The sequence below is a fragment of the Scyliorhinus canicula genome, chromosome 7 (genome assembly GCF_902713615.1).
Source record: "Scyliorhinus canicula chromosome 7, sScyCan1.1, whole genome shotgun sequence".
NCBI classification, from domain to species: Eukaryota; Metazoa; Chordata; class Chondrichthyes; order Carcharhiniformes; family Scyliorhinidae; genus Scyliorhinus; species Scyliorhinus canicula.
The window spans coordinates 204,602,294-204,626,824 of NC_052152.1; the positions used below are offsets into that span (position 1 = coordinate 204,602,294).

The 24,531-nt window shown below is 45.9% G+C and overlaps 1 protein-coding gene across 2 annotated transcripts in view; it reads right to left on the bottom strand.

Annotated features, from left to right (window-relative positions):
- LOC119969734 (double-strand-break repair protein rad21 homolog) overlaps positions 1-24,531 on the bottom strand; it is a 137,444-nt gene that overhangs the window by 36,371 nt on the left and 76,542 nt on the right. For both annotated transcript variants that reach the window (XM_038803752.1, XM_038803753.1), the window contains exons 10-13: positions 20,817-20,928; positions 6,864-7,009; positions 4,563-4,643; positions 3,354-3,434 (exon numbers count right to left, since the gene is read on the bottom strand). In XM_038803752.1, coding sequence (XP_038659680.1) covers positions 3,354-3,434; positions 4,563-4,643; positions 6,864-7,009; positions 20,817-20,928 — 420 coding nt within the window. The remainder of the gene's footprint in view (positions 1-3,353; positions 3,435-4,562; positions 4,644-6,863; positions 7,010-20,816; positions 20,929-24,531) is intronic.

Below are 24,531 nucleotides of genomic sequence, written 5' to 3' on the forward strand. Positions count from 1 at the left end.
TTAAAGGTACGCTCACTACAGATACTTATATACACACCCATTTATAAACACCCATTTCGTAAAGGTACATGATACCCTACTTTAATTTCTCTTATCTGATTCATTCAGCATTACTAGATCCAAAAGCAAATCTTCCTTTGTTTGGCTGTTCACTTATTGGGTTAGAAAGGAGTCCTGTACTCTTGTGGGAACTTTTAATTCCTTTACCTACATCATTTGTCCATTTCATATCAGGCTAGTGGAAATTCTCCATGATTATTATTCCATGTGAAAAATGAAATGAAAATCACTTATTGTCACAAGTAGGCTTCAAATGAAGTTACTGTGAAAAGCCCCTAGTCACCACATTCCGGCGCCTGTTCGGGGAGGCTGGTACGGGAATGGAACTGTGTTGCTGGCCTGCCTTGGTCTGCTTTCAAAGCCAGCGATTTAGCCCTGTGCTAATCCTTAATCTGTCCGCGTATCTCTCCCTTCCACGTAAGATGGTCTGTAGATTACACCTGTTAGTACGATAGATAATTTATTACTTTTTATCTTTAGAAACATGGATTATATTTTTGTCTTGCTAATAGCTGTGTCCCTGTTTTCTGCTACCATCATGTTGTCCCTAGGTTAGGTGCGTGATAGTGTTACCTGCAGCCTACCCCATGCCAAAGCTCCCAGATGAATATCCCTTATGAGATGCCCCTTATCCCTTATACAGTCTGCCTTACATCCGTTATCTGACCCACAGAGATCCTACCGTATCCCCATTTCCTTTTGTTCCTGATCATTCCACACCATAATTTCTCTTTGGCTTGTGTTCTATCACCTTTCCAACAACCTCTCTGTCATGGGCGCTAACTTTAAATCGTTACTTGTTGCCTTATGAAAAGAAGAAATGGGAGCAGAAGTAGACCTACAGCCTCTCGTACCTGTGTAAGATCATGGCTGATGTGATTGTGACCTCACCTCCACTTTTTCTGCCTTCATTGTCTGTACAACAAAATACAGTGGTCTGTAATAAAACAAAGGAAATGGAGACAAGTAGGAACCGGACATGGTATATATTTTTGAGACGTGGCTACAGAAAAATCAGGGCTGTGAATTAAGCAATGCAGATTATACAATAGGGGGAAAATGGGTTGTGTAGTGTTACAGGGATAGGACGAGGCGTGGGCCTAGGTAGGGTGTTCTTTCTGAGGTTCAGTGCAGACTGGAAGGGTCGAATAGCTTCCTTCTGCAATGTAGGGATTCTATTAATAACAGCTACTCCACAACCCATTTTCCCCCTATTGTATAATCTGCATTGCTTAATTCACAGCCCTGATTTTTCTGTAGCCACGTCTCAAAAATATATACCATGTCCGGTTCCTACTTGTCTCCATTTCCTTTGTTTTATTACAGACCACTGTATTTTGTTGTACAGACAATGAAGGCAGAAAAAGTGGAGGTGAGGTCACAATCACATCAGCCATGATCTTACACAGGTACGAGAGGCTGTAGGTCTACTTCTGCTCCCATTTCTTCTTTTCATAAGGCAACAAGTAACGATTTAAAGTTAGCGCCCATGACAGAGAGGTTGTTGGAAAGGTGATAGAACACAAGCCAAAGAGAAATTATGGTGTGGAATGATCAGGAACAAAAGGAAATGGGGATACGGTAGGATCTCTGTGGGTCAGATAACGGATGTAAGGCAGACTGTATAAGGGATAAGGGGCATCTCATAAGGGATATTCATCTGGGAGCTTTGGCATGGGGTAGGCTGCAGGTAGGGAGAGGAGGCCAGAAGGCAGCATACAAGGGCCGGGATTCTCTATTCAGGAGCCTGAGTGCTCCTGCCAGTGAAGAATCGCTACTGGTCCTAGGATTGGTGCCCAGGTGTGCATCTCTCCCCTACAGCCTGCTAATTGATGCATTGGGAAAAGGGATCAGGCTACCATTGTGAGGTCCGGCAGCGGGCCAGCCCCCTGCTGCCACAATGCAAATCCTGCTGTCCCGACTGACAAGTAGGGGCATCCTGCACCCACTAACAGGGAATAAAGGGTGATCCCCCACAGCATGCACTCATGAGGGTGACCTGTTCCCCCCCCCACAACGAGGGGGTGGAGGGGCCTGATGGGGGTCTTCAATGGGTGGTGTGGGGGTGGTGGTAACTGATGGGGGAGGTCTGATGGGAGAGGCTGGGGAGGTCAGCGGGGATGGGGTCTGATGGTGGAGGCTGGGGTTGTCAGTGGGGTGGGGGGGCTCGTTATTCCTATGGTGGTGGGGGAGAGGGAAGGGACAGAAAGTTGGTGTCCCAACTCGTCAGTAGGGGCAGGAGGGAGGGAAGGATTTGCATTGTTTGGGGGAGGGGGCATTTGGGGGGGGGAGCATAACGGTGCGGGGGGGGGGGGGGGGGGGGGGGGGGGGTGGCGGCGGTCAGGCTTTGAGCCTGTTAATGACATTAACATTTCATTAAATGCTTGATTTACATTCTCCCACCAGCGCGGGGTGGGTAGCGCGTTGAAGTCACCGGTGGGGAATTAGAGCATTGCAACGGATTTGGCGTCCAACATTGTACCCGATTTTCGCTCGAAGCTCCATTCTCCCCCCGCGAGTCCACACCAAGGTCAATGTGGAAGCAAATAAAATGGTCATTAATACAGCAGGAAGAGAATACTACTGAACAGCCACAGGCACCAGCACAAGGGAAATACATAATAACAATGGAATCCAGAAGAAAAGACAGTGGTCACATTTTGATTGCGAGTTAACTCTCTAACTTTTCCAAGGGTGATTTTGCTCAACCTTAATGACTCTTTCCACCCCCACCTCCTAAACACTTCTCTGAGGACTACTGCTTTAAATCAGTGACTGCTCCGCTTGTGAGTTGCCTGGGGTCCACAACGTAATGGTTTAACTGAAATAAGCTTCAAGGTCCAATTTCAATCGGTGTCAAACTTACCTGTTCTGCGGTATTGTTACCTACACCCAGTTTGCACTGGTAAGCCTTTATCCAATTTCCCAACCACCCCCGCTGTCTCAGCACCAATGTTAATTGTCAGTGACATATAAGATAGGCAAAAGTGGCGCAGTGGTTGGCACTGCTGCCTCACGGAGCTGAGGACCCGGGTTCGATCTCGGACCCGGGTCACTGTCCGTGTACAGTTTGCACATTATCCTCGTGTCTGCATGGGTCTCACCCCTACAACCCAAAGATGTGCAGGCTGGGTGGATTGACCACGCTAAAATTGGCCCTCAATTGGAAAAAAGAGAAAACATCTTTAGGATATATAAGAGATATAACAACAGAACTATTTTTATTTAATTTTGTGTACGAGTAGATAGTTGGCTTCAGCTGTAAACATAAAGAAGTACATGAATATGACTACCTGTAGGCTGTGCCAAAGGTGCTGCGATCTTTTGTTGCAATGTATCTCATCATTATCCTGATTTCCTGCTGTACGTTGCTCCTATGCAATAAAACACAAGGAAGATTAAAATGTCAACTGTTCTCACTTTAAAACATCAAGTCACAATTTACTAAGGCAAAAACAAGTAGTTATGTTTCTGGACTAATAATCCATAGGTTTGGACGAATAATCCAGAGATCATGGGCAGATTTTACTGGCTGTTCGCTCCATTGGGATATTCTGGTCCCACACTGGCATACGGATTTCCCGACAACGAAGGGTGCAGTCAACGGGAAATCCCGTTCACAATGGTGGCACCATTAAATCCTGCTGGCGGGCTGCCTCCGCTGTCGGTTGGTTGGTAAATCCCGCCCCATAAGTTTAATGGTGAATCTAAAGTTAGTGGACAATCGAGAAGTAAAAAGATTATATTTGTTTACCAGTAAAGTGACCATGTAAGATACTGCCCTTGAGAAGGTGGTGTGAGGCACCATCTTGAATCACTGCAGACCATTTGGTGTTGGTACACCAACTGATTTTGACTCAGCAGCAACGAATAAACAACAATATAGTTCTAAATCAACATGGTAGGTAAATTGGAGCGGAACTTTAAGAATTGGGCATGAAGGTCTGCACACTTAATGCATTCTTGTTTTTCTGGCCATTGAACTTACTCTATCATAGAGCCATATGGTACAAGAGGTTATTTGGCCCATCAGATCTGTGCCATTAGGAACACAACCTTGCTGAATTTACCCCATTATATTTAATCTTAATATAATCCCCTAATTTTGAAATTGTTTGCTTTCCAAAATTATTTATATGCAGATTAGAAAGATGGAGATCCAGTGTCAATGCCTGGAGCATTACACAACCATTACTCACTAATTAAAAATTATCCCTTTTATACCAGCGCTTTTCCTCTCAATTCCCAAACAAGTTCCCTGTCTACAGAACATGACTGTCTCCTCTTTCTTCAATTCAATTTTAGCTAGAGATGAATATTCACATATATGACATCCATTTATCTCCAACCTGACACCTTGATGAATGTGTTAAATAACTGTAAAGAGTAAATAGACATGAGCTGCTTTTTACAAGTAAGATCTAATCATAAAAATGCATTTATTGCTTACACAGCTTTTTCCTTTCAATCTACATTGCAGGAAGCATTTGCATTTTACTCACCACTTCAACTTCATTTGGCTGACTGTCTCTCTCTTCTCCAAGAGGAAGCTCCACTGGTGTTAAGTCAACAGCAGATTTTTCCTATTTAAAAATAACCCAAAAAACATTTATAACTGCATCGGTTATCAATACATTTTCTTGTGCATGGTCACTGATGTACAAAAACTTTTCTTTCCTCCTCACCCCCCAACCATTACACCTCTCCTCGCCCCATGGCATGCCTGTAAACTCTCCACTGTAAACACAAATTAGTCTGGGTTTTTAGACTGGATTTTGACCCAGTGACAGTGAAGGAATGGCTATACAGAACATAGAACAGTACAGCACAGAACAGGCCCTTCGGCCCTCGATGTTGTGCCGAGCAATGATCACCCTACCCAAACACACGTATCCACCCTATACCCGTAACCCAACAACCCTCCCCCCCCCCCCCCCCCCCCCTTAACCTTACTTTTTAGGACACTACGGGCAATTTACCTAACCCGAACATCTTTGGATTGTGGGGGGAAACCGGAGCACCCGGAGGAAACCCACGCACACACGGGGAGGACGTGCAGACTCCGCACAGACAGTGACCCAGCCGGGAATCGAACCTGGGACCCTGGAGCTGTAAAGCATTTATGCTAACCACCATGCTACCGTGCTGCCCCTAGTTCCAAGTCAGGATGGTGCATGACCATCAGGATGGAGGGGCACCTTCAGGTGGTGGTGTTCCCAGGTATCTACTGTCCTTGACCTTGTAGGTGGTAGTGATTGTGGATTTGGAAGGTTCTGCTAAAGGAACAGTGGTGAGTCTCCGCTGTGCATTTTATTGATGATGCCGGCGTTGGACTGGGGTGAGCAGTAAGAAGTCTTACAACACCAGGTTAAAGTCCAACATGTTTGTTTCAAACACTAGCTTTCGGAGCACTGCTCCTTCCTCAAGTGATTCACTTGTAAGACTTCTTACCATTTTGTTGATGGTACACATGACTGCCAATGTTTGTTGGTGGTGGAGGGAGTGAATATTTGTGAAATGGGTAGCAAACAAACGGGCTGCTTTATCCTGGATGGTGGCGCTCAACCTCCGGATCTTCATCTTCCAATGAACTCTCATCCTCCCCTCACCTCTTTGCACAGCCAAACTGTGAAGGGCTCAACACACTGCGATCATAGGGGAAATGCTATCGGGAGTGTATTTCAGTGAGCCACCTGAGCGATCCAAGCATCTGAAGTATATCTTCAGAAGTCCTATGGCCTGTTCTTTAAGAGAGTATGTGGAGTTCTGAACAGTTTTGCAGCTCCTTGGCATAGCTGTGAGGGCGATGCACCAGTCATCAGCAAGTGTTATTCCCAAGCAGCCATCCCTGCAGGTGCACCGACCCTTCAGAAATCACAGGCACCTGGGAGTGACTCAGAATCTAGGAGTTATGACAACTCCCAGGGTACCGTGCAGACATACAGTATGTGCTTCCGATGATCACACGAGTTGTACATTGATGGAATTGTAGCCCTTGAGGTTTATAAATATTAGGGGCTGCTGCCATGGAGCCCGTATAGACAGTCTACTGTATCCTGCACTCTTGAGAAGCCTGAGATGGCGGTGAAGGCAGTGAATCTTGCAACCTGGCTAACTTCATCCAGATCAACGATTTGCACTACTCCACTGGCCAGGGGGAGAAGAGGGGATTCCAAAAGCAAATTACGCTGGTGAGAATCACATTTGTTAATTCTCTCCGGATTTTGAGCCAGATTTCTCACAGATGGAGAAAGGGGGCTCAAACGCGCCCCAAAGAGTCGACAGAGAGATATACACATGTTAATGTGAGTGGACAAAAACTTGGCAGATCAAATATAATGTAGGAAAATGTGAAGTTATGCACTTTGGTAGGAAGAATAAAGGAGCTGAATATTATTTAAATGGAGAAACATTGCAGAAAGCTGTAACACTGAGGAATTTGGGAGTCCTCCTGCAGAAATCACAAAAAGCTACAAGTTCAGCAGGTAACGGAAATGGCTTTTATTTCAAAACGGGATGGAGTATAAAAATAAGGAAGTTTCGATGGACCAAATGGCCTACTTATATTCCTACATCTTATTGTCTTATGGAAGGGGGATCTATTGAATGGCAGAGCAGGCTTGACGGGCCAAATGCCCTACCCCTGCTCCGATATTTTGATGTTTTTATTTTTCCACAATCAAATGTGTCAATAATAAATATTAATACATTTTTTATGAGGCAATAATAAATCCACCTTTAACATTCTTAAAAGTATGTTGTTGCTAATTCAGAGTGGGGAACCTCCAAATACAGACACTTACTGATACATAGATCTCATTTTCAGATTGACAGTCCCGCTCTTTGCTTATTTTCTGTACTGATATTGGTCTGTGATCAGTGCTGCTCCTTCTGGATTCAATTATTACAGAATCTTGCAGATCACAAAGCTCCTGAATAATAGGCAAATCTTTACAAAACCAGAAAAAGGTTTGCAAGGGAGTGGGTGAGGAAAGAAAAACATGTAAACATTAGGTTACAGAAAGCTTCAAAATAGAATATGCTTGGAGTCCTCATATTCACATTTTGTAAACTATTTTCCATTATATTAAAAATCTTACATCTGAATGTATTTTTCCTCTGGCATATTATTTTCTGTTGTCATGTTTAGTTACACTAGTGTGACTCAGGTATGGTGGTGCAGTGGTTATGTAATTGGACTAATTTTTAAAAAATAAATTTAGAGTAACCAATTCTTTTTTTTCCAATTAAGGGGCAAATTAGCGTGGCCAATTCACCTACTCTGCACATCTTTAGGTTGTGGGGGTGAAACCCACACAAACACAGGGAGACTGTGCAAACTCCACACGGATAGTGACCCGGGGTCGGGAATGAACCCGGGTCCTCAGTACCATGAGGCAGCAGTGCTAATCACTGTGCCGCCATTCTGCCATGTAACTGGACTAATAATCCAGAGACCTGGATTAATAACCTTGACACACAAGTTCATGACACTAATATGGCAGTTTGAGAATTTGAATTTAGTCGAAAAGGTAAACTAAATATATCTGGTATAAGGAGATGTGATCAGTAATTGTGACCATGAAATTGTGACCTTGAAACTTGGAGCAGGAGGAGGTCATTCGGCTCTTCAAGCCTGATCAGCCATTCATTATGATCATGGCTGATTATTCAACTCAAAAGCTAAACTGCTCTTCCCCCAATATCCTTTGGTCCCCTTCGCCCAAGTGCTATACATAACTGCGTCACGAAAACATATAGGGCGGGATTCTCCGTTGGCTGGCGCGGAAATCGGGAAAGGCGATTATCAGGGGACATCCACTGCTGTCATGGATGCTGGCGCTTATCCAGAGGTCACAGACCAATGCAGAGACTCGCTACAACAACACCCATGCAGCAACCAGAGGTGTGATCGAGCAGCGCTTCGGCCTCCTGAAGATGCGGTTCAGTTGCCTGGACCGCTCTGGGGGGGCCCTCTCAGTATGATGTTGAGAGGGTCGCCTACATCATGGTGGTCTGCTGCGTCCTCCACAACACCGCGAATCAGAGGAGCGACGTGCTGGAGAAGGAGAATGAAGGACAGGCCTCATCCAACAAAGAGGATGCGGAGGAAAGCGAGGGTGGGCAGAAAATGGAGCCCAGGCAGGCAGGGGAGGCCGCACGACTTGTGTGCCTGGGCCAATGCGCATGGGACGCTCTGATCGCCTCCAGGTTCACCAACTAGGTGGGGGGAGTAGAAGGGGGGGGGGGGGGGGGGACTGAGGGAGTTTGATGAGGAGGGAGCAAGATGCTCCTTTCATTTCCTACATTTCCTCAAAGAGCGTGAGTGGAGACGGGAATATACAAAGAGTGCAACCGACTGGGAGGTCGGAGGGCGGAGTTCCAGTTGGTTCACAGAGCAGAATCTCAGCTACATTCTGTAAGGTAAGAGTTGTTTTTTTTAAGGGGACAGCAAGCTATATTTGTATCATTCAGCAGAATCATCAATTTTAGAGGGTTCACTTGAGAGAGAAGCAGCAGTATATATGTATTTTTTAAGGGCCCAACGGGTGTTTGATCTTTAATTTTTTTTCCCTTTTAAATTTCTTTGGGAATTCAGGTCAGAGGGGATGGGAGTTAGGGCAGTTGCATGCTTCTCCTGTCGGATGTGGGAGGTAAGGGACACCACTAGTGTTCCCACTGACTACACCTGTGGGAAGTACACCCAACTCCAGCTCCTTGGAGACCAAGTTAGGGAATTGGAGCTGGATGAACTTCGGATCATCCAGGAGGCAGAGGGGGTGATTTAGAGGAGTTACATGGATGTAGCCACACCCAAGGTTTAGAACAAGAGTAGTTGGGTTACAGTCAGGGGAAGGAAAGAGAACAGGCAGACAGTGCAGGATCCCCTGTGGCCATTCACCTTCAAACCAAGTGTTCCGTTTTGAATGCTGTTGGAGGCGGGCTGGGTGGGTGGTGGGAGGGGGGATCTATCGGGGAAGGCCATAACGGCTAGGTCCCTGGCAATGAGCCTGGCTCTGTGGCTCAGAAGGGAAGGGGGAGACTAGAAAAGTGACAATGATAGGAGACTCAATGGTGAGGGGAACAGATAGGAGATTCTGTGGCCGCGAACGAGACTTCCAGATGGTATGTTGCCTCCCGGGTGCCAGGGTCAGGGATGTCTCGGATTGAGTCCACAGGATTCTTAAGGGGAAGGGTGAGCAACCAGAAGTCGTGGTGCACATAGGCAGCAACGACATAGGTAAGAAAAGGGATGAGGATCTAAAAAGTGATTTTAGGGAGTTAGGTTGGAAGCTAAAGAGCAGGATGAGCAGAGTAGTAATCTCAGAATTGCTACCGGCGCCACGTGCTAGTGAGGCAAGGAACATAGAGTGAGTGCAGCTAAACATGTGGCTACAGGGCTGGTGCAGGAGGGAAGGCTTCAGATATGTAGCTCATTGAGATTCCTTCTGGGGAAGGTGGGACCTGTACATGAAGGACGTGTTGCACCTAAACTGGAGGAGCACCAATATCCTGGGTGGGAGGTTTGCTAGTGATCTTCGGAGGGTTTAAACTAGTTTGGCAGGGGGATGGGAACCAGAGTTATGAATCAGAGGATAGGGTAACTGTTGAACAGCCAGAAATAACATGCAGCGAGTCTGTGAGGAAGGATAGACAGTTGATAGGGCAAAGTTTCACTCAGTGGGATGGGTACAAGTGTGACTGTTTCAATGCAAGGAGTGTCAGGAATAAGGGAGATGAACTTAGAGCGCGGATCAAAACTTGGAACTACGATGTTGTGGCCATTACGGAGACATGGATATCACAGGGACAGGAATGGTTGTTAGATGTTCCGGGGTTTTGATGTTTTAAGAAGAATAGAGAAGGAGGTAAAAGAGGAGGGGGAGTGGCACTGTTAATTAGGGAATGCATCACAGCTGCAGAAAAGGAGATAGTCAATGAGGGCTTGCCTACTGAGTCTACTGGGTGGAAGTCAGAAACAAGAAAGGAGCAGTCACTTTATTGGGCGTTTTCTACAGATCCCCCAGTAGCAGCAGAGAGATGGAGGAACAGATTTGGTGGCAGATCGTGGAAATGTGCAGAAGTAACAGAGTTGTTGTCATGGGTGACTTCAACTTCGTTAATATTGACTGGAACCTCCTTAGTGCAAATGGTTTGGATGGAGCAGATTTTCTCCGGTGTGTCTAGGAATGATTCCTGACTCAATATGTAGATAGGCTGACTAGGGGGGAGGCCATATTGGATTTGGTGCTTGATGCACAATCAATGGACATGAAACGTAGATAAAGTCCGAACGGTAGGCTTTAATACACAAGAAGTGTACCCGGCAGCAGACGTACAGAAGAATGGCAGACTGTCGGGGAACACGGGTTCTTATACCCCGGCTCGTAGGCGGAGCTACCTACCTCTCAGCCAATCAGCTGAGAGGCACATGACATACCTGAGCCAATGGGCAGAGAGTCCTCTGAACCAATGGCAGCTCACACTTCCAGGTACCGTAATACCCCTAGTCATGCTACCACAGTGCTTAGTAACGAACCAGGCCAGGTGTCAGGTGTCTCGGTGGGAGAGCATTTCGGTGAGTGGCCACAACTCCTTGACCTTGAACAGATAGTATGGCAAGGGATTTAATTGGGGGAGGGAAAATTATACTGCCATTAGACAGGAGCCGAGGAGCATAAATTGGGAACAGATAACATGTTCTCAGGGAAATGTACAACAGTAATGTGGGGGTTGTTTAAGGAGCACTTGTTGCGAGTGCTGGATGGTTTTGCCCCCCTGAGACAAGGAAGGAATGGTAAGGTGAAGGAGCCTTGGATGGCAAGAGAAATGGAGCTTCTAGTCAAGAGGAAGAAGGAAGCTTACTTAAGGTTGAAGAAGTCAGGATCTGGCACGGCTCTAGAGGGTTACAAGGTAGCCAGGAAGGTATTCAAAAATGGACTTAGGAGGTCTGGAAGGGGGCATGAAAAAGCCCTGGTGGGACGGATTAGGGAAAACCCTAAAGCGTTCTACACTTATGTGAGAAATAAGAGGATAATCAGAGTAAGAGTAGGGGCGATCAGGTATAATGGAGGGAACGTGCCTAGAGTCTGAGGTTGGGGAGGCCCTAAATGAATATTTTGCTTTGGTATTCGCTGGAGAGAGGGACATTGTTGCTCGTGAGAACAGCGTGAACCAGGTTAATAGGCTCGAACAGATTGATATTAAAAAGGGGGATGTGCTGGAAATTTTGAAAAGCATCAGGATGGATAAGTCCCCTGGGCCAGACAGGGTATACCCAAGGTTTCTACGGGAAGTGAGGGGGGAGATTGCTGCGCCATTGGCGATGATCTTTGCGTCCTCACTCGCCACTGGAGTAGTACCGGATGATCGGAGGGATGCCAATGTTGTTCCCCTGTTCAAGAAAGGGAACAGGGAAATCACTGGGAATTACAGACATAGAACATAGAACAGTACAGCACAGAACAGGCCCTTCGGCCCTCAATGTTGTGCCGAGCAATGATCACCCTACTCAAACCCACGTATCCACCCTATACCCATAACCCAACAACCCCCCCCCCCTTAACCTTACTTATTAGGACACTACGGGCAATTTAGCATGGCCAATCCACCTAACCCGCACATCTTTGGACTGTGGGAGGAAACCGGAGCACCCGGAGGAAACCCACGCACACAGGGGGAGGACGTGCAGACTCCACACAGACAGTGACCCAGCCGGGAATCGAACCTGGGACCCTGGAGCTGTGAAGCATTTATGCTAACCACCATGCTACCCTGCTGCCCCAGATCTTACATCTGTGGTGAGCAAAATACTGGAAACGATCCTGAGAGATAGGATTTATGATTATTCAGATACGCATAGTTCGATTAAAGATAGTCAGCATGACTTTGTGAGGGGCAGGTCATGCTTCACAAGCCTCATTAAATTCTTTGAGGATGTGACAAGATACATTGATGAAGGTCGGGCAGCGGATGTGGTGTATATGGATTTCAGTAAGGCATTTGATAAGGTTCCCCATGGTAGGCTCATTATGAAAGTTAGGGGGCATGGGATACAGGGAAATTTGGTTGTCTTAATACAGAATTGGCTGGCCGAAAAAAGACAGCAAGTGGTAGTGGATGGAAAGTATTCCTCCTGGTGACCAGTGGTGTCCTGCAGGGATCTGTTCTGGGATCTCTGCTCTTTGTGGTTTTTATAAGTGACTTGCATGAAGTGGAAGGGTGGGTTTGTAAGTTTGCCGATGACACAAAACGTTTGTGATGTTGTCGGCAGTGTCAAGGGCTGTTGCAGGTTACAACTGGACATTGACAGGGTGCAGAGCTGGGCTGGGACATGGCAGATGAAGTTCAACCTAGATAAATACGAGGTGATTCATTTTGGATTGTCAAATTTGAATGCTGAATACTGGGTTAAAGGCTGGATTCTTGGAAGTGTGGAGGAACAGATGGATCTTGGGATCCACGTACATAGAACCATCAAAGTTGCCACCCAGGTTGATAGGTTTGTTAAGAAAGTGTATGGTGTGTTGGCTTTCATTCACAGGGGGATTGAGTTTAAGATCTGCGAGCCAGCTTTATAAAACCCTGGTTAGACCACACTTGGAATATTGTGTCCAGTTCTGGTCTCATCATTATAGGAAGATGTGGATGCTTTAGAAAGGGTGCAGAGGAGATTTACCAGGATGCTGCCTGGACTGTAGGGCATGTCTTTTGAAGAAAGGTTGAGGGAGCTAGGGCTTTTCTCATTGAGCGAAGAAGGCAGAGAGGTGACTTGATAGAGGTGTATACGGTGATGAGAGGCATGGATAGATTGGATAGCCAGAGACGTTTCCCTAGGATGGAAGTGGCTGTCACGAGGGGACACAATTTTAAGGTGATTGGAGGAAGGTATAGGGGAGATGACAGAGGTAGGTTCTTTACACAGAGAATGGTGGGTGCATGGAATGCACTGCCTGCGGAGGTGGTGGTGTCAGAGTCATTTGGGACATTTAAGCGACTTTTGGACAGGAACATGGACAGCAGTAAATTGAATGGGTGTAGGTTAGGTTGATTTTAGATTAGGATAAATGGTCATCACAACATTGGGCTGAAGGGCCTGTACTGTGCTGTACTGTTCTATGTTCTATATATATACGTTGCCAATCAGGCATCCGAGTCCTGAAGGTCCAACATTATTGCAATCCGGATGTTGCAACCCTGGGGCTGTAACGCAGTGCAACTGCTGGCAGTCTTCCTCTTGGTCTTCAACATAGTATGCTTGACCACTAAGGGGGGGCGGTAACGTCTGAGGGTTTGGCAGGGAATGACATCTTCAGGGGCTTGTCCGGCACCCTGGCCCTGTTCACAGTGTCCAGCGCACGGCCTGGGGCCACCATCTTGGTGTTCCAGTTGAGGGTAATTATCCCAGCTGTGCCCCGGTGCGCCAAAGCAACGGACTTGGGTCCCATGGTCGGTCTCGCTTTGCGGAAGCTCAAGTCATTTGGGCCTGGGAGCAATTGGTCGCTGGTCGCTTTGGTGACCGAGGTTCAGGCCCGACAAGCCCTGCAACTCTTGGACCCCGCGTTCTCCTGGGAAATGGCAATATCTACGGCCTGCTGAAAGGTTAAGTGGGCTTCTGTAAGGAGTTTCCTTTGGCTATTGGAGTCTTGCAGCCCACAGACGAAACAGTCTCCTAAAGATTTGGGCAGTGTGGCCCCAAGTCCACATGATGTGGCGAGCGTCCTTAAGCGCGCCAAAATTCACATTTCATTATCTTTGGGCCTGTAAGGCCATGGGAAAACGGACCGGCGGACCATTAACGGAAGCTGCGGATTAAGATTTGCCTTCGCTAGGGCCAGTTCGTCCGGGTGCAAGAGGCTCTTGCTGACTGCAAGTGGGTCCCCCGACTGAAGTCAGCAGGATAACGGTGTGTAGTTCATCCCCAATGATTGCTTTAAATCAAAAAAAATACGGCACATACTATATGTAGTGGGTTCAGTCATCGGTACCGGCATCGAACTGTTCAGGTTTCCCGATGTGAGGCATCACACCATTTGGAGTGGAGGCCACTGCGGGCTGGACAAAGTGGGTCGGCGGTATAACGCACAACGGCTGCAGCAGCTCCACTTCACCCTCGTTGCCAGTGAACCGACAGGAAAGACAATAGGAACGTATGGTAGGATAGAAACGAACAACTGGTTTATTACGTTATGTACAAATAATAAAACTATAACTCCTCTCCCAGAAGGTCCACACTCCTTGACCTGCACTCAAGTTATGGTTTTTATATTGAGTGGCTCCCCGTTGCAAAGGGGAAACCCAACCCTCAATTACCGGGGGAGTTCATACTGAAAAGAGTACAGGAGCAAAGGGACCTGGGTGTGTATGTGCATAAGTCATTAAAGATGGCAGGACAGGTGGAGAGAGAAGTTAATAAACAATACAGTATCCTGGCTTTATTAATAGGGGTATAGAGTACAAGAGCTAGGAGTTTATGCTGAACTTGTAGATACACTCGCTCAACCTCAGCAGGAGCATTGTATACAGTTCTGGGTACCACACTTTACAAAGAATATGATCACATTGGAGAGAGTGCAGAAGAGATTTATAAGAATGGTTCCCGGGATGAGAAACTTCAGTTATGAAGATAAATCGAAGAAGTTAAAATTGTTCCCCTTTGAGAGATAAGAGGTGCTTTGATAGAGGTGTCCAAACTCATTTAAGGGCTGGACAGAGTAGATAGGGAGAAATGATTCCTGCTCATAAAAGGATCCAAAACTAGTTGGCACAGATTTAAAGTGATTTTCAAAAGAAGCAAATGCGATGTGAGAATTTTTTTTAAAAGCCAGTGTCTTGCGTCTGGGATGCACTATCTGATAGTGTGATGCAGGCAGGTTCAATTTGAGGCATTAAAGGGGGCATTAGGTGATTATTTGAATAATAACAATGTGTAGTGTTACGAGGAAAATGCAGGAGAACAACATTAAGTCATAACGTTCATTTGGAGAGCTGGTTCAGACATGATGATCTTCTTCTGCACCGTAACAATTCTGTGATTTTGTTAAGTTACAATCAGTCTGGTTCCTTCTCCGAAGCTACCAGAGAGAAGGATAGAGATGGTGGCTGAGGAAAGAAGTCTGAGAGGAGGACCAAATCCAATGTCTGACCAGCTAATACATATTTTGTTTCTGTCTTTGCAAAGGAGGACACAAGTAACATACCAAAATGATGGGAACACAGGGTTTAGAGAAAGGGAGGACCTGAAAGAAATCAGCATTAGTAGGGAAATAGCTTTGGGGACGTTTATGGGGTTGAAGGTTGATAAATTCCCAAGGCCTGATAATCTACATCCCAGAAGACTTAAGGAAGTGGCCCTAGAAATAGTAGATGCATTGGTGGTCATAGTCCAAGATTCTATAGACTCTGGAACAGTTCCTACAGATTGGAGGGCAGCTAATGCAACCCCAATATTTAAAAAGGGAGATTTAGAGAAAACAGGGAATAATTGACAAGTCAGCTTGATGTGAGGAGTGGGAAAAAGTCTAGAGTGCATTAGAAAAGATTTAATAGCAGATTGCCTGGAAAACAGTGGCAGGATCAGACAGAGTCAACAAGGATTTACGAAAGGGAAATCATACTTGACAAATCTACTAGAATTTTTCGAGGAGGAACTATTGTGTTGATGAGGGGGGAGCCAGTGAATGTGGACATTCGAATGGCTTTCGACAAAGTCCCATATAAGAAATTAGCGTGTAAAATTAAAGTGCATGGGATTGAGGGTTGGGTATTGAGATGGATAGAAAATTAGTTAGCAGACAGGAAGCTAAGGTCGTGATTTAACAGATAAATTTCTAAGTGTAATTTTGGGTGTGATTGGCGGGGTGTTCCTTGATAGCCCAATTGGCGAGATTGCGGCCGGTATTTAATAGCACTTTGTGCCGAAAATGAGCCTCCACAAGTGTCTCACCATTACTGGCTGTCTTGCCGTCTGATTTGCCAGACTCGCGCCTCAACTCCTTGTCATTAACAATGAGGAGCTGCTTTTAAACGCTCACTCCCAGTCAACATACAAGCATGGTACCACGCAGACCTGCTCACCACTTTGGGGATGCCAACCTGGACAGCTTCTAGACACCGTTGATGTGAGATGCAACATCTTGTTCCCCCGAGGGAGTCAGAGGACCAGCAGCAGGGTCACCAATACTGCCTGGGAAGCAGTAGCGGGTGCCAGTGCGGCAGCTTCCAATGTCAGAAGAAGACCAACGACCTCCACCAAGCTTGCCATTATAGGACGGGGTATCGAGTATTGAAGCTTGAAAATTACTTTACAGCTATAGCGTTGGTTAGGCCACATTTGGAATACCATGTCCAATTCTGGTCACTGCACTACGTGGAGGTTTTGGAGAGAGTACAGAAAAGGTTTACCAGGATGTTGCCTGGTATGGAGGGTATTAGCTATGAGGAGACATTGAATGGCTGGGTTTGTTCTCCCTAGAGAGACGGAGGCTGAGGGGCAACCTGATAGAAGTTTATAAAATTATAAGGGGTATAAATAGTGTGAATAGTGGAGGCTTTTTCCCATGGCGGAACTGAAAATTACAAGTTCAAGGTGAGGGGGAAAGGGTTCAGTGGAGATGTCCGGGGGAAGTTTTTTACACAGGGTGGTGGTCAGGAATGCACTGCCAAGTGAGGTGGTTGAGGCAGATAAATTAGCGACTTTTAAGACTTATCTGGATAGGCACATAAGAACAGACGGGGTATAGAAGGATTCCAGCGGTCGGCCTATAGGACAAGTGATGAGAGGGCCGAAGGGCCTGTTCCTGCACTGTATTGTTCTTTGAGCTGCAAGGGTAAGTTACCACCTGTCTCCTGGTATCAGTTCCATCTACCCCGCTCAAATTCCCAACACCCCCAACAAATCACTGGCTGACATCTTGCACCCTCCCCACATCCAACATTGCCAGGGCACTTCAGAATGAGGCCCAGTCACTGAGGTGCATCACTGGGGGGATGATACCATGATGCAGACAATGAAAGGCACCAGGACAGGCAGAGCAAGATGGCGCAGAGGTCTCTGGAGCTCACTTCAGCTGCACCTTTGTCTCATGGAGACTCCCAGGGCCCACAGGCACCCTCAGGGAGGAGGAAGCGCTGGGGGTGAACCCAAGGCCTGCCACCAAGGAGATAATGCAGTCTCCAGTTCTTCTGAATCCCTCCTCTCCTGACACCGGCGCATCTCAAGAGTAGTGGGCAGAACAGGGTGGTGCGGCTCCAGGCCCTTCAGAGGTCATCTGCCAAGGACATCAAAGGCCACGGGGCACAAAAAGCAACAGACTGCATCTCTGATGTGCATCCTGGGGAAACAACTAGACTGAGCACTAGACCACGCAAGATCAATAAGATTGAGGGACAGTGAACGGGCACTGAGGAGGTCAGCATGTGTAGTTAGGGGAAATTAAAAAGTCCAATGGTCACTATTATAAGATGTTACACATGACCCATGTGCAGCCTGTGTCATGTTAATCTTCACAGCCTGCCTGCTTGAACCCCACACCCTGCTGCCCTCTGTTCCCCCCACCCGCGGGCACAGTGGTCCAAATTGAAAATCGAAAGACCCCGATGCAGACCCCGTTCAGAGGATGGGTGTGAGCCTGCTGGCAGAAGAAAGACAGGATTCAGATGTAGCATAAACTGAGGAGCAAAACAGCTTGCCTCACAGCAAATTATCATCACTCTCCTGCCTTGTATGTTGACCCGCTGATAGTGTCGACAGAGGGTCATCATCCTGGGGTGATACTATGCAGACCCTGGAAGGGTGGAACAGGATAGTTGGTTGGGGGGAGGGGAAGAGATGTGGGGAGCAGGCCGGAGGTAAATGGGGGGGGGGGGGGGACAACAAAGCCTCATCCTATGAGAATCGGGTGAGAATAAGAGCCTTTCTGGTCCTTCTGGCATGTCGGACACTCAGCACCGCCTGTCTTCCATCCTCCAGCTCCTCTTCGGCCACGTCCTCCATCCTTTCCGCAGGCAAGGTTGCATGTACCTCCACCTCCTCCAGTATGTCACCCCGCTGCTGTGTCAGGGGTGAGAGGGCACTGCAGACCATTACAAAGCATGAGACCCTCTGGAGGGTGTATTGCAGGACACTGCCAAAGTGGTCCAGGCATCATAACCACATTTTGAGCAGTCCAATGCACCACTCAATGACAGCATGAGAGGCAACATGGGCCTCATTATATCGGGTCTTCTCCTCGATCTTCAGCCTCCGCACTGGTGTCATCAGCCAGGACCTCAGCAGGTACTCCTTACCTCCAGAGCCAACCCGCAATATGAGGGTTGTCCTCAAAGACGTCGGAAATCTCCAAGCAGCCCAGGCGTGAGAGTGTGGCGACTAGGAGATTTTCACAGTAACTTCAATGCAGTGTTAATGTAAGCCTGCTTGTGACATGAATAAAGATTATTATATTTACAGATGGCCTGAAGGCCTTACAGATGAAAAGAATTCCCTCCTCCCGCCAGGGGAGACCCCAACCTGGAATGCTTTGACTGCCCCCCTGACAAATCCTAAACCCCCAAGGGGTCCCCCACACCCCCAGGAGCTGCATACCCTTGAGCTGCATGCTGGAAAATGGAAATGGCTGCTCACCACCACAGTTCCCCTCAGCAGCCATTGCACTAGCTTCACGTTTTTAAAAAGGAGTATGAAACGACACCCATGTGATTTTTCGCTGGGGAGCTCGTTAATTCCTGGGAGGTTGTTACATTCAACTTCAATTTTGCTAACAAAATGGAAATGAATGCAAATTGGGATTAATGATATGTTCGCCATATTTGGGCGTGGTCTGGAACTCGCCATCGGGTGGCATCGGCAACGCCAGAGTGACACTCTGCCCAAGGTTCGACCACCCGGAGCCTCCGATCATCTGAGAGACCCCCCAAGTGCCGTTTCGCCTGGCCTCCGTTTGTGGAGACGAGTGCTAAAAGATGCCCAGGGTGGGTCACGGCGGCAAGAGGATTCAACTGTACTACTACCAAGGTACAGTGAAAAGTATTTTTCTGCGTGCAGCTCAAACAGATCATTTAGTACATGAAAAGAAAATGCATAATAGGGCAACACAAGGTACACAATGTAAATACCCAGACACCGGCATCGAGTGAAGCAAACAGGAATGTAATATTAATCAGGTCAGTTCATAGAAGAGAGATTGAGCAGTTTAGGTCTATACACTCTATAGGTTAGAAGAATGAGGGGAGATCAAATTGATGTATATAAAATTATAACAGGTATGGATAAAGTAGATGTGGAACGAATGCTTCCTCTTGGGGGCATTCTAGAATGAAAGGTCATGGTCTCAGGATAAGGGGTAGCAAATTTAAAACAGATATGAGGAGAAACTACTTCTCGCAAGGGTTGTGAATCAGTGGAATTTTCTACCCCAGAGTGCAGTGCAGTATATGCTGGGACAGTGAGTAAATTTAAGGAGGAGTTAGACAGATTTTTAGTTAGTCATGGGTAAAGAGGGCAGCACAGTGGCCCAGTGGCTAGCACTGCAGTCTCACGGCGCCGAGGTCCCAGGTTTGATCCCGGCTCTGGGTCACTGTCCGTGTTTTGCACATTCTCCTGTGTTTGCCTGGGTTTCACCCCCACAACCCAAAGATGGGCAGGGTAGGTGGATTGGCCACACTAAATTGCCTCTTAATTGGAAAAAATGAATTGTGCACTCAAAATTTATAAAAACAGAAAAAAAGTAATGGGTTAAAGGGTAATGGAGAATGGGGAGGACAGTGGAGATAAGGCCATGGTGAGATTAGCCATGATCGAATTGAATGCTGGAGAATGCTCGAGAGGCTAGATTGTCTATTCCTGCTCCTAGTTCTTACGTTCTAAGACAGAAATATTCTGTCTAATTCCACCTTCCAATGTAGGTATTAGCACCTCAAGCACATATCTGGTGTTCTTGAGTATTAAGGGGATCAGGGATTATGATAAAGGGCAGGAGAATGGGGATGAGGAATATATCAGCCATGATCGATGGACCAAATGACCTAATTCTGCTCCTATATCTTCTGGTCCTATGCTATAAATTAAATGATTGCTGGAAAGTACTGCATGGTGAAAACGTCTGAAAATATATCAAATCGTGCAGAGCTATTTTTCTCTGAATCATCTAAGATGCATAGAATAAATGCCCACTGGCAAGAAAAAACATCAACTCCAATAATCACAACTTTAAGATATATGTCAAAGTGGGTCAGGTCTGGAGCTGTTGTTCATCAATTTTACGTGGGTGGGGTGTTGCTGGGTGCTGAATTTGCCAAAATTTGTAATTAGTGTACTTATACCAATAATTCTAGCATTTGGCTGAGCAAAACCATACATTGGAAAAGCTGCTGTGCTGTAGATCAAACACACAAAGTCATGCCTTTGATGTGTGGCCTTGCACCTGCCATCAACGAGGGTCTGCAACGTTGATGCTGAAGCAGGACTCTTAAGTATTTTGTGATTATTGAATTTCAAAACTTAACCTTCAAGAATATTTTATTGAACATCTTCCTTATTCTCAATCTAGTCTATCAACAGAGATAAGAAAATTGTCAAAATGGTGCAAATACAAAGTAGGTCCCATCGCAACTGTAAAACTAAAGATGAATTAATATTTCCAGCATGGATCCCTGTGTTCTGATGAAGATCTACAGTTAAAATGATGGCCCATTATAGAAAAGAACATACAAAATCTACTTGAAACCTGTCAGAAAGAATATTTTCAATTACTCACCAATTACACTGTGTTCCTCACTTCTCATTTGTTCAGTATCAGATCTCTCTGCGGCATTATTCTGATCATTTTGTTCCCTTAAAATATTCTTTCTAAGGCAATGTCTAAACAACTGATGAATAAAGTAAATTAAAAAACAAAATAATTTATAATCTGAAGTATATAACAAATTGAATTGCATACATTGATTACACAAAGACTTATTTCAAGAGTGGGATGCAAAAGAAAAATGCCAATATTGTGACATCCAATGCACTTGCCCCAAACCATTATAGCCCTGATTGGAGCTGACAGCAAAATTAGGGCTGCACTCACCTGCAATATAGGCAAGCCTCCAGCAGCAGGACAGCTGGCTTCAACAAGGTTTGTGAGATTATAATTGTAATTTAAAAATGCAACGAGATCTGCATGTTTTCGTATTCCAGTCGCTGAAGGTAAGCTTGCAGGTGCAGCAGGCGGTAAAGAAGGCAAATGGTTATGTTGGTCTTCACAGTGAGAGGATTCGAGCACAGGAACAGGGATGACTTGATGCAATTATACAGGACCTTGGTGAGGCCTGGAGTATTGTGTGTAGTTTTGGTCTCCTTATCTGAGGAAGAGTGTTCCTGCTATTGAGGCAGTGTTGCGAAGATTTACTCAACTAATTCCTGGAATGGTGGGACTGATGTATGAGAAGAGATACATACATAGAACATACAGTTCTATCGGAGCCCCCAGAGGAAACCCACGCAGACACGGGGAGAAAGTGCAGACTCCGCACAGATTGAATCGGTTCGGATTATATTGGCTGTAGTTTAGAAGAATGAGGTGTGGTGGGGGGTGGATCTCATAGAAACCTATGAAATTCTAACAGGACTAGGCAGGGTGGCATAGTGGTGGCACGGTAATTAGCACTGCTGCTTTACAGCGTAAGAAGTCTTACAACACCAGGTTAAAGTCCAATAGGTTTGTTTCAAACACGAGCTTTCGGAGCACGGCTCCTTCTTCAGGTGACTGTCACCTGAAGAAGGAGCCGTGCTCCGAAAGCTCGTGTTTGAAACAAACCTGTTGGACTTTAACCTGGTGTTGTAAGACTTCTTACTGTGCTCACCCCAGTCCAACGCCGGCATCTCCACATCATGGCTTTACAGCGTAGGGACCCGGATTCAATTCCGGCCTTAGGTCACTGTCTGTGTGGAGTTTGCACGTTCTTTGTGTCTGCGTGAGTTTACTCCGCATGCTCCTGTTTCTTCCCACAGTCCAAAATGTGCAGGTAGGGGATAGGCCATGCTAAATTGCCGCTTAGTGATCCAAAAATATGCGTAGGTTAGATTAAAGGGTTAATGGGATAGGGGAGGGAGTGAGTTGGGTGAAGTGCTCTTTCAGGTAGTCGGGGCAGATTTGATGGACCGAATGGCCTCTTTCTGCACGTTGGGATTCTTTGAGATGCAGAAAGGATGTTCCCGATGGTGGAGGTGTCAAGAACCAGGGTCAGTCCGAAGAAACGGGGTAGACCATTTAGGATTAAGATGAGGAGAAATATCTTCATTCAGAGAGTGGTGAGCCTGTGGAATTCACTACCACAAAAAGTAGTTGAGGCCAAAACATTACCCGTTTTCAAAGAGTTAGATATAGCCCTTGTGGTGAGAGCGATCAAAAGATATGGGGGGAAGGCGGGAATAGGCTATTGAGTTGGATGATCAGCCATGGCCATAATGAATGATGGAGCATACTCAAAGGGCTGAATGGCCTCCTCCTGCTCCTGTTTTCTATATTTCCATAAAATCTTGGAAGATGGTCTCAAATGAAACCACTATCTTGAGGGCCACTTCTTTAAGTACACTGGGACGTATATTATCAGGTCCTGGGGATTTATCAGCCTCAATTCTAGCAATTTCCCCCATCACCATTTCTCTACTTATAGTTATTTTCATCAGTTCCTCCCTCTCACTAAACCCTGTGTTTCCCAATATTTCTGGTATGTTATTTGTGTCCTCCATTGTGAAGGCAGAACCAAAGTATGCATTTAGTTGGTCAGCCAGCTCCAACTCCTCATTATAAATCTCTGTTTCTGACTGTAAGGGACCTACATTTGTCTTCACATACCTATAGAAGATTTTCTAGTCAGCTTTTAATGTTCCTCGCAAGCTTACTCTTGTACTCTACTTCCTACTTCTTAACCAATCCCTTTGTCCTCCTTTGTTGAATTCTAAACCGCTTCCAATCCTCAAATCTTTTTTTTTCGGCCAATTTGTTTGCCACTTCTTTGGATCTAACAACATCTCTAATTTCCCTTGTAATAAAATAAATAAATAAATAATCTTTATTGTCACAAGTGGGCTTCCATTGACACTGCAAGGAGGCCCCTTGTCACCATCTCTGGGCGCCTGTTCGGGTACACTGAAGGAGAATTCAGAATGTGCAATTCACCTAACAAGCACATCTTTCGGGACTTGTGGAAGTAAACCGGAGCACCTGGAGGAAACTCATGCAGACACAGGGAGAACATGCAAACTCTGACCCAAGCCGGGAATCGAACCTGGGACCCTGGTGCTATGAAGCAACAGTGCTAACCACTGTGCTACCATGCCGCCCATGTCTTTTGGGTTATGGAAAACCATCATCATGACTGAAAGCATGCATCATGAATATTTGACTGTGCTTTCTATTACATGCGTTATCATATCATTGGTGTCAAATTGCAACAAAAATGCATAAAGTACTTTAGTAGATTAGCGGTAAATATGCATGATGAGTATAGATATCTGAATAAAGATGGACAGCTGCATAGGGGGCCAGAAATAACTAAAATATGCATATTGCAATCGTGACATAATTAAATTACAAGCAGAGAACAGGAAACACATTAAAAGGAGAATGATCAGATGATTTAGGATGGAAGTGTTTCATTTTTGGTATCTTGTGAATTAGTTTTTTACTGCAAAGAACATTGTAAGAACTGGCCACAGCAATGATTATTTAGGTGTCCTGCCACCTAACATCAGGATGTTGGTTTTTGGAAGGCTGATCACAACCACCTCAAACAAAGATGTACTGATATGGGCCTCCTGTCAGTTACTGACCAATAACTTTGTTTTGGGGGCTGGGTTAGCTCACTTTGCTAGACAGCTGGTTCGTGATTCAGAGGGAGGGCAACAGCGCAGGTTCAATTCCTGGACCGGCTGAGGTTATTCAGGAAGGTCCCGCCTTCTCAACCTTGCCCCTCACCTGAGGCGTGACGATCCTCAGATTAAATTACTACCAGCCAGCACCCCCCCCTCAAAGGGGAAAAAAAATCTTATTTCATCTGCCACTATGGTGACTTACTTTTTAGTAATTTTGGTCAAGGCATTTGAATTTGAATTTATGTTCCACTCGTGTTTGAAGATATAGGTATTTTCCGCAATGTCTTCTGTAGTTCCTTACACTTTAGTCAAATGAGCTTTAAAATATATGAACAACATATTCTGAAACGTAAAGGGCTTTGGTAGCATAGCTGTTATTTTATTGGATGAGCAATCTAGAGGCCTGGACTAATGATCTAGGGACATGAATTCCAATCCCATCATGGCAGCTGGGGAATTTAATTTAATTAAATAAATTTGGAATTAACTAGTATCAATAATGACGACTGTTAAACTACCAAACTGTCATGAAACCCATCTTTCAGGGAAGGAATCTGCCTATGTCTTTCAGGGAAGGAATCTGCTGACATTATCTGGTTCAACCTATTTGT